This window comes from Carassius gibelio, chromosome B24, assembly GCF_023724105.1.
Source record: "Carassius gibelio isolate Cgi1373 ecotype wild population from Czech Republic chromosome B24, carGib1.2-hapl.c, whole genome shotgun sequence".
NCBI lineage: Eukaryota > Metazoa > Chordata > Actinopteri > Cypriniformes > Cyprinidae > Carassius > Carassius gibelio.
This window is the reverse complement of record NC_068419.1, coordinates 14,149,924-14,165,928: the sequence shown is the minus strand read 5'-3', so window position 1 is coordinate 14,165,928 and position 16,005 is coordinate 14,149,924. Positions and strand designations below refer to the sequence as shown.

At 36.7% G+C, this 16,005-nt stretch overlaps 1 protein-coding gene across 1 annotated transcript in view; it reads left to right on the top strand.

Annotated features, from left to right (window-relative positions):
* Positions 1-6,489, top strand: part of LOC128013011 (myelin-associated glycoprotein-like) — a 7,355-nt gene extending 866 nt beyond the window's left edge. The window contains exons 3-8 of the mRNA XM_052595686.1: positions 3,783-4,175; positions 4,451-4,765; positions 4,870-5,109; positions 5,192-5,285; positions 5,400-5,442; positions 5,863-6,489. Coding sequence (XP_052451646.1) covers positions 3,783-4,175; positions 4,451-4,765; positions 4,870-5,109; positions 5,192-5,285; positions 5,400-5,442; positions 5,863-6,054 — 1,277 coding nt within the window. The 3' untranslated portion in view covers positions 6,055-6,489. The remainder of the gene's footprint in view (positions 1-3,782; positions 4,176-4,450; positions 4,766-4,869; positions 5,110-5,191; positions 5,286-5,399; positions 5,443-5,862) is intronic.
* Positions 6,490-16,005: the final 9,516 nt, after the last annotated feature.

The following is a 16,005-nucleotide window of genomic DNA, read 5'->3' as shown; positions in this document are numbered from 1 at the left end:
TTATGAATAAGGATGAGTATAATTATAATGTGTATTATATTACGGAAAAATGCATATACTTAATTGTATTTAAGTTCTTAATTCCATCTAAAACATGTTTTTAAAAGGTGATTTTCAAAATGGTGTTCTCTGAGCACATACACACACACACACACACACACACACACACACACACATATAATTGACTTTTGCTAATATCTAAACTCACTAGACTAGAGTGCACACTATTTGGAATCTGTTGCAGACATTTTTTTCTGAATAAACTTTTAGTTTAGAAACTAATTCCAGCGACACACATCTCAGCATGTATTTCGAATCTGAGAATAATTAAATTATTTTAAGATGATGCTGTCATTTTATTTATTTATTTATTATTATTATGAGACTTCCAAACACAACTTTTGCCTACAGCACAAATGTAAATTTGAAAATAAAACAATTAAATTTTTTACATATTGAAGAAATACTTAATTAATTTTGATTAAGTATAAAAATAGTAGGCCTATAGATAAAAATAAATGTTTTGAGTTGCAAATAATAATTCATAATCGTTCCGTATACTTTTTTTTTTTTTTTTTTTAAGAATTATGACCTATATCTTTTTCAATAATTAAACCACACTTCGCATTTAGTGCTTATCATAATTTTGCATGGTTGCAAAGCAGCTTTACATACAGAAAGTAATTACAAAAGTAAAGACCGTAAACAACATAGCTAATTAGTTTGAAATGGTGAAAGACATTCATATAGCCTACTTGATCAGGGTTTATTCTAGTATAGTCCACCAATACACCTGTACCAACACGTGCACTGAGACAACGCCAATATTGCACTTTGAAATGTGACTGAAGCCCTTTGGCCTGTGAAAATATTATGAATTACTAAACAAATTATAAAAAAAAAATATCCTGTCGAGTCTTTTAAATTGCACAAATATCAGAGACGTTTACTGCATTAAAAGTAATAATGTAAAATGTATTTTAATAATTTCTATTCATGCGTCACATTTAAATCTGCAGCGTATTTCGACCGCCAAATCATTTAATTGCGTTTTACATTAGAAACAAACACTTGCAGTGCATTGAGAGTTGAAGCGCGCAGAGAAATGTTGATCTACATTCACTGAAACACTGAAGCAGTTCTGCACGTTCACATTCTTCCACCAACGAACGGAACTGTGCCGCTTACTGCGCCTATATTAAGACTCAGCAATTCACATTCTTTAAATCCATATAACTTGTGCTATCATCGGTGGAAACTGTCTGTTTACTCTAGTAGTACTGAGAAGTACCATATAAAAATAACACTAATGGTATATTTTCACCTAGTAGAAAGTCAATGCAATGACGTGAAAAGAGGCGAAATCACACCAAGTGACGCGACTGACACGCAATGTGCGAAGTGTTGAGAACTTTTTATAGACTCTTCTCTCTATGGTTGAGAAACACCCGGCTGCAGATGCCTACTCTGATTGGTTCGATTGTCTTTCACAGGCATTCATGATAGGAAATGTGCTCTGTTGGTGTAGGGTGGAGTATGTTGTTAAAAAAGCAAAAAACGCTGTGTGTGAAAGAAAAAAAAAGTTGGCCTCCTGTCCCTGAAATTACTGTTTTGCTAAATTAAGCTGATCTTTTGTGACGGTTGGGTTTTAGGAAAAACACAAGGAGAGGGTAGGATCCAATTGCAAAGTATGTTTAATAAACAAAAAGGGTAAATACAAAATAAACAGTCCAGAAAGACAAACAAAACAAAACAGGGAACCGGATGAAACGGGAACTCGGAGGAACGAGAAGGTAAGGGGAAGTCTCGGGAGACGAGAACATTCGTACACATAGGGTAAGGACTCCATACAAACAACAGAGAAGGATATATATAAGGGGACCAATGACAAAGAATTGTCAGCACCTGTGTGATTTAATTGGAGTGCAATTACTGTGAAGACAGGACCAGACTAGAGGAATTAAAGTTCCTATGGTGAAGTGCCTAAGGAGAAGTGAGCTCACTAGGGAACACCCAGGAAAACAGAGACTGACAGCGTGACATCTTTAGTCTAACAGATGAACAACCCACTACATTTAATTAATTAATTGGGTTGATTATCCACAGTGGGAGGATCAGGTCTTCAGATAGAAAAATTAATTATGAATTAAATTATTGTTGAAAATAATATTATTTCATAGCAACAAGCCCCGTTCACACCAATAACGATAACTATAAAGATAAACGATATCGTCCGTTTATTCTAAGCGCATGCTGGTCAGCCACTTTAATTATCTATCATGCAGTTGATAAATGACACTAGTCTAATGTGTCTACTGTGTGCCATTTAAATTTTTATGAAACTTTAATTTTCTTTACTACATTGCAAAGCATAGACTTTTTCCTCCCCTTTATTTTGGGAAAATATGCTGCTCCTCATTATTTTAAAGTGAAGAAATCGATAAACTTTTATTTCTACCCGCTAGTGATGATTCTAAAAGGACATAACTGTAATTTGTTGCTATATTAAGTGAATGTCACATGACAATCAGCCAAGTATGGTGACCCATACTCAGAATTCGTGCTCTGCATTTAACTCATCCAAAGTGCACACACACAGAGCAGTGAATATATACACACACACACATGTTTGTTTTTGTGAAAAGTGGGGAAATCCCATAGGCGTAATGGTTTTTATAATGTAGAAACTGTATATTCTATCGCCCTTCACCAACCCTACCCTTAACCCTAACCCTCACAAGAAACTTTGTACATTTTTACTTTCTCAAAAAAACCTCACTCTGTATGATTTATAAGTGTTTTGAAAAATGGGGACATGGGTTATGTCCTCATAAGTCACCCTCTCCTTGTAATACCTGTGTCATACCCATGTCATTATACAGAGTTGTGTCCTGATATGTCACAAAAACATGCCCTGTGTGAACACACACACACCCACACACGCACACGCACACGCACACACACACGCACACTGTGAACATGCACTCCCCCCACCTACAATTCCAGCCGGCCCGGGACTCAAACTCACAACCTTTCTATTGCAAGTCCGACTCTCTAACCATTAGGCCACGACTTCCCCCAATTTCATGTGCATCCTGTTCTTATTTTAGTTCAGTTGTTAAGATTGTGGTTATTCAAGCAAATAGTTTAATACTTTTTAACAGCGTTTAGTTAAACTTTTATATATCATTCAGTGGTACCATCTAGAGATCAGTGATGCGCACGCATTTAGACACTTTTTTTTTTTTTTTTACTTAATGTTATAAATGCACATCCTTGAATTAACTTAACGTGCTTAACGTGGCGTAATGCATTACAACGTGTTTTAAAAAGACCAAACTCAGTAAATATTTGCAGGCAGCTTATTGACACATCTAGTTATATATCCTATAATTTGTAAAGATTCATTATTTGCATTAAAAGCACACAATAATAATGTTATTAGCACACTTCAAGTTTACTTTGAATGCTATTGCAGTGCGTTTTAAAGTTAGCTATACTAAAAGTAAAGGATATAGGACATCAGTTTGTTATTAGTGTAATATTAATGTCAGCAAAATACATTTGAAATTCAAGTGAATTCTGCACTTCAAAACATAAATACAAGGAGGGATATTTAAAGTGTACTTAAGTATACTTAAAATATTTCCACTTAAGCACAAACAAGTATACTTATTCCAACTTAAAATAATTAATTCTTTTTTTTCATAGGGTTAATAGGTATATAAAAAAATGCTCATTTCTTCATGTCTCTAGCATGACTAATGTGTTTTATGTTCCAGCTGATGAAAACTACTCTGCTGTGATGCCTCAGACAGTAACAGCTCTGACAGGCTCTTGTGTGCAGATTCCTTGCACATTCCACATCTCTGATTTTAAGGACAAACTTAACAAGGCAGAATCTATTTATGGGATCTGGCTAAAAACCACATCAAAGTTTGCAGAAAAAGATGGTTTTATAGCGTTTAACAGCAGTGAAAACATCATTAGAGGATTCAGTGACATACAGATGACTGGAAATCTCAGAGAGAGGAACTGCACAACTGTCTTCAATAACATCATGAAGAATCATTCAGACCTCTATTACTTCAGACTGGAAATGGAGCCAGTGTTCAGAGTAACATTTAACCCCATTAAAGATGATTCAAAAAAGACTGTGAGGATCAATGTCACAGGTAAATGTCCCAGACCATCCACACACCAAAGTACTAAGAGGAATTCGCCTTACTTTACAAAGAAATATAATTATTAATTACATAATATATTGATAGTAAGTTTTACATTATATATGTGTCAACAAACTACATTTTTGAAAAATACCATAACATTATAAAACTGTATCTTCGGCGTTAGGGGTGGGGGTTATGCATGTAGTAGCTGAGACATTGTAAAATGTGCTAAACTTCACCCCGAGTGTGAAAACCTGACCTTACATGTATTTACCCTGTAGATTCACCACAACCTCCTGAACTTAAACCCAGTGATCTGACAGTGATGGAGGAAACGACAGTCAATCTGAGCTGCTCTGCTGAAGCCCCCTGCCCAAAACAACCTCCTACAATATCCTGGTCTAACATCCCTGAATCTGCCCACATTACAACACAGTTACAGGAGAAACCTGATAAAACTCAGTCAGTGGTTTCAAAGCTGACCTTCAAAGTTTCATACAAAGATCACAGAAGGAACATCACCTGCACTGCTACATATCCAAGAAATACACCTGATGCCTCAACTGTGGAGACTATAGTGATGCTACAAGTCCTGTGTAAGAGATTTAAAGTTAATTTGTGTTTTAAATGATCCTTGATGTGATGAAATGAAAAGGTATCATTTGTTAACCCTGTATATGTGCTTGTGTTTTTCTTAAAGTTCCTCCAAAAGAAACTCACATTATCATTACTCCATCTGTTGGCACTAATGTGACTTTGACCTGCAAAAGCCGCGCCAGTCCATCAAATGACTTGAACTACACCTGGTATAAACATGGAGAGGAGACGCCTATAGCTTGGGGAGCGAAAATTAATTTAACCCAAACTCAAACAAGATCATACCTTTGCATTGCACAAAATAAACATGGAAAACAGTCATCAGAAGAGGTCCATCACACAGGTAAATAAAGCACAAGTTTTGTATTTCTATGTTCAGATATATCATGGATTCATGAATTTAAATTTTTGCTTTTGTAATTTAGCACAGAGTGGATTCTCTCATCTGGTGATATTTGGCTGCACAGGAGGACTTTTGGCTTTTCTTCTGTTGTCTGCTGTATTTTTCTACTGGATGAGGTAAATAGATAATAACAGGAAAGTAGCTCATGTACATGTCTGTAAAGTTGTATTTACTAATTGCATGTGTTATAATTTTATCAATTTTGTATTCTTTTTATTTTTTTGTGACAGAACAAAGGCTTCAAGACAGGCCCATGTTATTGGAAGTGATCAGGTAAAAAGTAATATTGAGTAACTTAAATTTTAAGTTAAATATTGCCAGTTGTTTTGTCCACAACAAGAAAAATTGTTCAGAATAAAGTCACATAGCTGTTTGATTCCTGAATGAATCCGTGTTTTTGAACCATTCAGTTGAGTGAATGATTCAGTCACAATCATAAAAAATGTTTAAATTGTTCCTGAATGGAGTATACTGTATGAACAAATCGACTGAGTAAAGACAGCAACTGCCATACTGAACATTGTTGTAAACTGTAAATTGTTTGTATAAAAGTAAATTATTTCTGCTAATTTTCTAAAGACTATCACTTAACTTTATATGATGTCCACAAACAATGTTTCTTTTACTGCAGAAGGAAAGTGATTTAAAAAGCAGAAGGAAAGTATTTTTTTTTCTCAAATTTCTCCCACTCAGGCTATCAACAGAGACACAATGGCTACTAACAATGCCACTGTGATCAGCAATAATGGCGAGAAGAATGAAACTGATGATCTCTACTATGGTGAAATTGACTTCTCCAAACTCCAGACGGGCCACAAGACGAAGGAACACTCAAACAATGTCTCAGAGACAGAGTATTCTGAGCTTCAAGTGACACAGAGATAGACAAATCAGTGGTACTAAGAAAATTGACAAAGTTCAGAAAAAGTGATTTTTGTTCATGTTTTGTTCACTTCAACGACTACTAATCTTCCATCCAATCAGCAACCTCAGGAAACCCCCTTTTCAACAGTGAACCCCTTTACAACGCCTTCTCCAGACTCTGATCTAAACTGGTGTAGCTGTCTAAAATAATTTTAACCTCATTGAGGAACTCACTGCGAGGGTTAATTAAGTGATTGATGGTTGTTCATGTCTATGCAATTTCACATATTGCTGTAAACTTGGGACTTCACATTTTCATTCTCTTAAACTCATTCTTCCCTGACGTTCTATCTTCCTGCAACTTGTGTGAATGTGTGAGTGTGTGTGCTTATGTGTTAGATTTGTTTATGTGTCTTAGATTTATCTAATAAAGCCTTATTCATATTGAAAAGAGAAGTATCTTGTGTTTCTTGCTTACAAGTTAATGTCTTAAACTGCTGATCTTTTTACTGTGCTCATTAATAGTTTATTCACTATATTTTGGACATTAATATCCAGCGCGGGTTTGATATTAAACAGCTCTTTCAGTGAATCGCAGGGCGTCTCAGTGATCAGCCCTGAAACAGTGATTCTGTTCAAATTCCCTTTAAAATCTTAAATGATTCCCTTTGAGTAAATTGACCTGTTTCCCTTACATTATAAATATACATGAAAAAGATCTGCAAAGTTAAAAAAAATCTAATACTGTAAATGAATAAAATGAGAGGAGGCAATGTCTTGTTGAGTAGCATCATAAGTGTGTCGTCACCATGTCCTAGAGATGCTGTTTCACAGATATAATATACTAATAATAATACCTATATACTAATATATGTTCACAGGCATAACTGACTGTGTTTAAAGAATTAGTTAACTTCTAGAATAAAATGTCTGTCATTTATTCATGCTCCACTTTATCCAAATCTAAACGAGTTTATTTTTCCTGTTGAAAACAAAAGAAGATATTTTGAAAAAATGTTGGTATTCGAACAGTTAATGAGCACCATAGACTTCTATAGTATTATTTTATTATGATCTCATTTACAATACATCATATGTTTTTTAATGATATGTACAGTATTTGCTGTGTGCGGCTAAACTTTCCTCAAAGACATTGTATTTTAGCCTACTCATGATGCGGAACAGATGCTTTTAATGGGATAAAGCAAGGTAACTCAAAAATGACAATTCCATCATCATTTAGGTCTTCTCACCATAAATGTTGTTCCAAACCTTCTGTAGACTATAAAATATTATATTTTGAAGAAGGTTGATAATTGTAACCACAGAGTTTTAGTTATTCAGGCCTATGACATTTGGACATAAAAAGACATTCCTCAAAATCTCTTCCCCTCACCCCATTTTTCCTAATTTAACAGAGAAACACCAAATGTATATATTTTGCCTCATTTATAATATGCATTTTGCAACATCATATTGTCAAATCAGACAATTGTAAACTAACAAAATCTGAAATGGCAATATCAGTAATTGGTTTCTTGTATGTATTGTAACCAAATATCATAATTTCATCAGAGCATGAATGGTGAGTTTTGATTTGAGTCGCTCAAATTGGATTTGAGCAGTGCTTTAAATGGCCCGGTACGCACCGGTACTCAGTAACACCACTTCCAAATGAAGCTCTTGAGCGTACCACCATCTCTCAGTGCGCCCAGAACGTGCTTTTAGCATACCAGTACGCTTATTTGGACATCTCTTTTAATAGAGGTTTTAATCTTTTGCCTCTGCTGCCAATTTTCAGCGCGCCCTTCACAATGCAAGCTTCCTAATTCGTCCCACCGAGAGCAGAGACTACATTACCCTTACACCCTTGAGTTTTACAAGTGAAAAGCGCATACGTCGCTTTTGCCGCTGTCAACAACTCAACGTGGCCGGAGAGGGTGTGTAAAAATACAAATACAGTGAACAACACTTAATATGCTCTCCTGGCTTCAGACTCTGAATACTAGAAGAACACGGTCAGAATCAGATGACTCCCTGACTGACACCCCAAGCCCACTAACCCCACGCAAGCTAATGAAGTAATGCAGTAGTTCTTTCTAAGGGTATTTTTTCAAAATCCTTTTGCACATTTTATTTATGTTCAGTAGCTCTTTCTAGCTCAACAAATCCACAAACCAATAAGAGGATTTTTTATTTTTTATAAGGTCGTCTGTTGACTGCTGTATATAAAACCCCTTCAATATAGTTGTTGTTACCTCAGGGGATGAGAGGAGTCATAAAATATATATATATATATATATATATATATATATATATATATATATATATATATATATATATATATATATATATATAATATTTTATATATATATAGGCTATAATAGAGTACCGGCACCTCTTTTGGGCCACTTAAAGCACTGGATTTGAGTAGTGGTTTCATTTAATTAATCTGAAAATAATTATTTTCAATATACTCAAACTCTACTGAGTGAGTTAAATTGTTCATCATTCAAAGTAATTTTGACACTATAATTTTTTATACATTTTTTTAAGCATTAAATTGTCTTTTGTGTTCAGTAAAACTGAGTAGTATGGGTTCAGAATTACATTTTTGATTTAACTATTCCATGTTCTAATTTTGTGTTTAAGATTATTGATTGTCATATTTAATGTTTTTGATTTTAATCTAAGATTAAGTCTTTTTTTTTGGTAATTTGTCAACTGTTAAGTGTGCCTGTACTCGTTTATGTGCTGTCCCATACATGCAGAGATTATTCAAAATATATTTTTTTGTGTGTTCCTTAGAAGACAGAAGGTCATACAGAAACAACATGAGGGTAAATAAAGGATGATAGTATTTAACTCTTCCTGTATTGAAATTTATAATTGAGACTGACATTTCACGTGTTAATTGTTTTGATATATTGATGTGAAATGGTCCTGTTTTTTTATCTTACAGGAGCACATTTGTGATGTCATTCTGAAAAAAAGAATGAGACTACACTCTCCAAGGAGGTTCAAACACCATTAGCAAAGACTATGCCTTAACATGCATTCAAAGTTGAATAAGAGAGTAATGATTCTGTTGTTTAATCTTATAAATGTAAGCATTATCAACTTATAACATTCAGAGAACATGTAGTTTGTGTTGTTTTGGTTTGACAGTTTGATGTTTTAATTGTTGTAAGAACATGTTGTTACGTGTCTTGAAAACATTCGGTATGAAGTAATTTTGGTGCTGGGAAAAATATTTTTACAATGAACAAAAATTAAATATAAAGTCAAGAATTATGTTAAGAGTAAGGTTTTCAGGAGTTCTCAAATGAATATTGTTGGTTATTCAAATTTAGGATAGTGTTACTAAAATTCATAAAATATGTCAGATTAACTTCATGAGGGCTAAATATTGAACTGAAGCTTTTATTAACACTTTCAAAAAGTTTCAAAACATGTAAGCAAATATTCTATAATAAAGAAGGGGAAAAAACATATTGCAAGCAGTAAACAAAGAGTCTATTAAATATTTTTCTCTTAGCATTATTATTACTCTTTGATTATTTTAATGTCATCATAAGCATCTGACCTAAAAAGGCTGTATTCAGTCTAATGCACAGATCTGTTTATAATCAGACAGAACTGACTGTGTTGTATTTTTGCATGATTTTTGTGAATATTTTGGACAATAATATAATACATTGCACACAAATAGTTTCTGCACAATTTTTTTTACTTATATTGTTTATGCATTGCACTATTTATGTTATTGCACTATACAGATTCTTTTTTTAAGGATCATATTTACTTATTTTTGGACTGATTTGCACTTGGAACATTTTCCCAGTGGCATGTTAGATCTGCATTCCTTGTCCTTTGCTAGGCCCATAATAATTATGTTAGGGCTCCCTTATATTATTATGATTATTATTATTTATTTTGCACCATAGATACAGGTGTATCTCAATAAATTAGAATGTCATGGAAAAGTTCATTTATTTCAGTAATTCAACTCAAATTATATTAATTAAGTCTTTGGTTCTTTTAATTGTCACATTTAACAAAAACCCACCAATTCACGATCTCAACAAATTAGAATACTTCATAAGACCAATTTAAAAAAAAAAATTGTAAAGTTTTAGTAAATTGATGGCCTTCTGGAAAGCCTGTTAATTTATTGTGCATGTACTCAATACTTAGGGGCTCCTTTTGCTTTAATTACTGCCTCAATTCGGTGTGGCATGGAGGTGATCGGTTTGTGGCACTGTTGAGGTGGTATGGACGCCCAGGTTTCTTTGACAGTGGCCTTCAGCTCATCTGCATTTTTTGGTATCTTGTTTCTCATTTTCCTCTTGACAATACCCCATATATATGCTGGCCAATCAAGCACACAAACACCTTGGTCACCTTGGTCATTTAACCAACTTTTTGTGCTTTTTGCAGTGTGGGCAGGTGCCCATTTCTGGAAAATGAAATCAGCATCTACAAAATGTTCCAAAAAGTTCGTTATTTCCAATGTAGGCGCGCAGTATGCGCACGCGGTGCGACGCGCCCGTTTTTCCAGGCGCATAGGCACCGCATCGAGTGGAACTTTGGAGGTTCCACCCAATTTTGGAGTTCACGCCCCTTTTTGGAGATCTCCGGTCTGCAGTTATATCCACTTGTAACTTTTCAGAATACCGCAAGCGCACCGCGGGTCATGTGACAAGAACTAACCAATCAGCTTCATCCTTTCCCAAAACAATGTTGAAAGCTCAGCCAAGAAGAAGGATCAGGATCAGCTGTATATGGATTGCCATTTTGAAATAAATTAAGTAGCAGAGCTACTGCAAGCGATTTTTAGAGCTGGAAATCCATTTATCCTTTGCTGAAATTTCCGCGTCTTCATGGACAGAGCACGTCATGGTTGCTTAGCAAAGGCAGACGCCTCAGGGGCGCAACCAAGGGGCAAGGAACTCGACCGGAAGTTGAAGTAGGGTGGGGGCTGCCATCTTTTAGCAGAACTTCACTTGCGTTAGCATTCCCATTGACTCCCATTCATTTTGGCGTCACTTTGACAGCGAATAACTTTACATCTGAGGCGTTTAAAGACTCTGTTTGTCCATTATTTATTTCTAAAGATACACGACAATGTATAAAGGGCTCCATTACCTTCTATGTTACATTATGGCCCCGTAGAAACAGTTTTTGTAAAAAATAGGCTAACGATTGCGTCATAACCACTCGGCGCTCTGTCGCATTACCGTACAGACAGGAGGAGAAGCTCGCAGGCAATTAACTTAATATGGCGTACTGTCGTTACATTTTAAAATACTATACAAAATAATTAATCAGAATACTTACTCCTGCTCACTCATGCCAAAGAACTCCCCGCTCAAGCTCGCCGTCTCTGCAAGATTAACGATGGCAGTTTGCACGCACAGCTACTAGAAGATTTACATCTGCCAGACAGGTTGCTGACGTCGTCAAGCTTCGTTTGAGTCTGCGCGTCAGAAACGGAAGTGCTAAAAAACGCTAAAACTGGGCTTCATTTGTCTCAGTTGAGTTCCAATGGGGTCGCTGTGTCCATTTATTTTACTGTCTATGGGCGCAACTGCCCGAGTGCTTTGGAAAGAAGGAGAAAGCGGCGTGACTAGCGTTTTCCACGCGTTTTAGGCGCGATATGTGAACAGCCCCTAACCCCTCATTCACCCCTTATTTACACTGAACACGTGTGCGGCGCATTACGGCTGCGACACGGCTACCGGAGCTGATTGTGCCCATTCTAGTCAATGCTTGTGTTAACACCGGCTGCGACGCGGTGCTTTCAGAAGCTTCCCAAAAGTGTCTCTCCGCTCCGCTTCGCTAAATATAGGCGCCTAGTCTATTTTTGACGGACGCGAAGCCAAGTTGCACCAGAAATACAAAATAAAAGTAAAAAATCCCAGTCAATTTCAAAATAAACACCCTGTGCACACTCCCAAACGTATTGCATGTATATTGGCAATATATCCTCGGTAGGAGACAAGAAATGGACGACAAGAGATTCATACTGGAATCAGAAAAACACGTCGGACAGGCAAATCACGTGGTCTCAAGCATCCAGTCGCGCCGCTTCTGATATGCTTCCGGTGTGAGTTGGCACCACGTGGAGGACGGAATAAAAACTTGTCGCAGCCGTAATGTGCCGCACACGTGTGAAAATATGTTTATATGTCATTTTGTACACAAATACATATTAATTCTCATGACATTTTGATATTTGAAAGTCTATAGGTTGACATAAATTCAGATAATAAATGTAATTTAAAAAATAAATAAATTATCGATTTTCAAATATTGCACCCGTCAAACATAGTCTATTTTGCCGTCAATACTGTTGACGGTGTCCTTTATCAGTAGGCGTAGGTGTAGGTGTGTAAAAAAAAAGTTGATATTGTTGTCATGAAGACAAGAGCCTGGTCTGTTGGTGGCCTCCCTCTATGTCACCTACAGTAGCAGCAGCTACTTCCCACGCCATTCTTACCATGTCCGGGTGAGCCATCTATTCCTTTTGGCATCTGGTTAAAGATGTTTGAGAATTACTTGTCATAAATGCATCAGGAGATGACTGGCCAGTTGCAAGAAAGCAAGCGTTGTTTCTTCATTGCTTGGGGACAGAGATTATTCTATACTTTACCAAACAAGGAGAAACAATGGAGGATGCTATTGAGACTTTGAAACTACACTTTGTTCCCCGACGTAATGTTGTGGCTGAGCTCTCTTCGGGACTTAGCCACCACATGTGAGTTTGCATCTAATAATGATGAAATGTTGTGAGATCAATTAGTGGAGAATGTAAACAGTCATCATATTCGAGAACGTCTGTTATTAGAGACTGATTTGACTTTTGACAAGGCTATTACTATTGCTACACAAATGGAGGCTGCTGGTGAACAAGCTAAACTTTTTTCAAATCAGACTTTATTACACGTACAAGCAATACAAGCAACAAGTGTGCCTGCTGTTGATCATTTAAGAAAACAATCACCTTTGAAATCTTTGTCTGTGCCTTCAAAGTCTTCTGCTACTTCCTTGGCTCGTGCATGTTATCGATGTGGATCTACAAAACATCTTGCAAATGATTTCAGATGTCCTGCAGTTTCTGTAAAGTGCAATAATTGTCAAAAGCTGGGACATTTTTCAAGAGTGTGTCGTTTACAGCAAACACATTCTGTACATGAGATTGAACTGCCTTAGCTTCAGATTCTTTAAAGGCATGATTCAGTATCTAATAAGATAAAGTGTACTACTACTATCATAACTGTATCAGCCTCTGTACCTGTGGAGTTGATTGTGGATTCTGGATCTTCCATTTCGATTCTGCCTAAATCTGTGTATGAAAAACACTTTAAACAAGACTCTTTGCTGCCTCCTGCTGTTAAATTGGTGACATATTCACGAGATCCAATACAAGTGCTTGGTTGTCTACCTGTTACTGTTACCAGAAATAATATGATCTGTAATACTTCAATCTTTATAGTTGAATGTGGCACTGCTCTTCTTGGAATGAATTTAATTAATGGATTGCATCTCAAGTTTGAAGGTCCTTCCATACTTCCAGGAGCGACTCAAGTCTTCCGCCTCTGTAATGTGACTTTCTGCTTCTGTGCCTGTTACTAAGCTAGGATGTGCAAAAGGATTTGTGCATAAGGTAAAAACTTCTTCAGTGGTAAAACCTGTAGGTCAGAAACTTAGACGGTTGCCATTATCTGTTCGAAATGCTGTCAGTGATGAACTTCAACACCTTCTTGACTTGGGTTTTATTGAGCGAGTGGATGCATCACCGTGGATTTCTCCAATTGTAGTTGTTCAGAAGAAGACCGGTGGTATTGGCATGTGTGTAGACCTGTGAGAACCAAATAAAGCTGTTGTTGCGGACAGTTATCCTTTGCCCCATATTGATGAAATGATATCTATGCTGCGTGGAGCAACTGTCTTTTCTACAATTGAATTAAAGAATGCTTATTTCCAGCTTTTGTTTCATGAAGAAAGTCGTGATTGGACTGCATTCATCACCAATGATGGACTATTTAGATTTTGTCAAGTACCTTATGGCCTTGCTTCAGCTCCATCTGCATTTCAGAAAATGTTAGCAACTGTACTACAAGGATTGCCAAATGTGGCCAATTATCTGGATGATGTCATTGTCTGGGAACAAACAAAAGTGACCATGATCACCTGCTCAAAGTGGTTCTTCAGCGCATACATGATGCAGGCTTACAGCTGAATGATTCAAAATGTCACTTTAATAAAAGCAGTTTGCGTTTCCTTGGTCATACTGTATCTGCACAGGGTATTCACCCAGATGAGGATCATCTTAGTGCAATGCTTCATGCTCCTGTTCCTAAAGATGTACATCAGCTCCGTTCCCTTCTTGGATTGTTGTCATGGTACAATAAATTCATTCCAAATTTTGCTACAGTTGTAGAACCATTGCATGCTTGCATCAGACAAGGTTCTGAGTTCAGCTGGTCAGATGAGGCTCAGAAGAGTTTCAGTACTGTAAAGGAGTTGTTACTCCAAAGCCCTGCTTTAGCATTGTTTGACCCTAACTTGCCTATTGTCATTTCAACGGATGCATCAGATTATGGACTTGGTGCTGTATTCTCTCAAATTCATGAAAACAACACAGAGCACATTGTTGCATCTTTGTCTTCTGAAATGTCTGCTGTGTCTCCAACTGAATTTGCTCTTGCTTCTGCATCATGCTCAGAAATGACTGCATTACGTGCTCAGATTGTTCGTGGATGGTCCTCTTCATCAGCTGCTGTGTCCATATTTTCAAATACGTCATGCACTTGCTGTGCAAAAGGACTATGTGTTTAGAGGGTCACGTCTTGTGGTTCCTGTTGCATTGCGATGTGTTTTGGTGAATCTTGCCCATGAAGGTCATCAAGGAATAGTGCGTACGAAACAATGCATACGTGAACTTTACTGGTGGCCTGGTATTGACTGCTTGGTTAAGGAACAGATGAAGAATTGTGAAGTTTGCTTGTCTTCTGATAAGGTTACAACTGTTCGTGCTGCACCCTTACAACCTGTACCTTTTCCAATTATGCCATGGGAAAAAGTGGCTGTTGACATTGTTGGCCCATTTGAAACCACTACCTGGGATTGTCGGTACATTATGACACTGATTGACTATCTAATCATAGTAAGTGGTCAGAAGTGGCATTCACTTCTTCAATCACAAGTAAAAATGAAGAGTTCTATTCAATCTGCTATTCTGTCTGGAAAACCATGGAAATCAACAGTGGCAGACTTTCTTCAAATTTACTGTGCTACTCCTTCTGAGTTACTCTGCGGTAGAAAATTGCGCACTCGTCTAAATGTTCTCCCTCTTCCTATAACTGGTAAGGATCCTGCTGTGAGTCAGAAAGTGTAATTGTCTCAAAAGAAGATGAAAACATAAATAGACCTCAAATGAAGAGCCTGTTCTCCTGAGTTCAAACCTGGAGACTGGGTGCATATAAAAATTCCAGTTCATGTTCCAAAAGGACATCCTAGATTCTCAAGTTGTATCAACTTGGTCCATGCACTTACCAGTTATCAGATGGAAAAAACTGGCATGCATCTCATCTTTCTCCAACTTGTGCACCTCTGGAAAATGCCATTGAGAGTGAACTGGTGTCCTTGCCCCTCCAGTCTGTTCCTTCCTCTACGGTGTTGCCTAAAAATGAACTTGTGAACTTGCCTAATCAAATTGTTTCTCCATCTGTTCCTGTAAGGTCTTCATCACGAATGAAACACCCTCTGCGTTGGTTGCATGATTATGTTACTTTGTACAAAAGACATTGATTATCTTGTGCTAAATGAGACATGAATTCTAGTTCTAATATGTCTGGTTACAGAATGTAGAATATATTGTTAAACTAACTGAATTGGATGTAAATTTTGTATAGGTTTTGCCTATTGCACCCACTATGTAATTTGGGTGGAATTTACAGTTTTGAG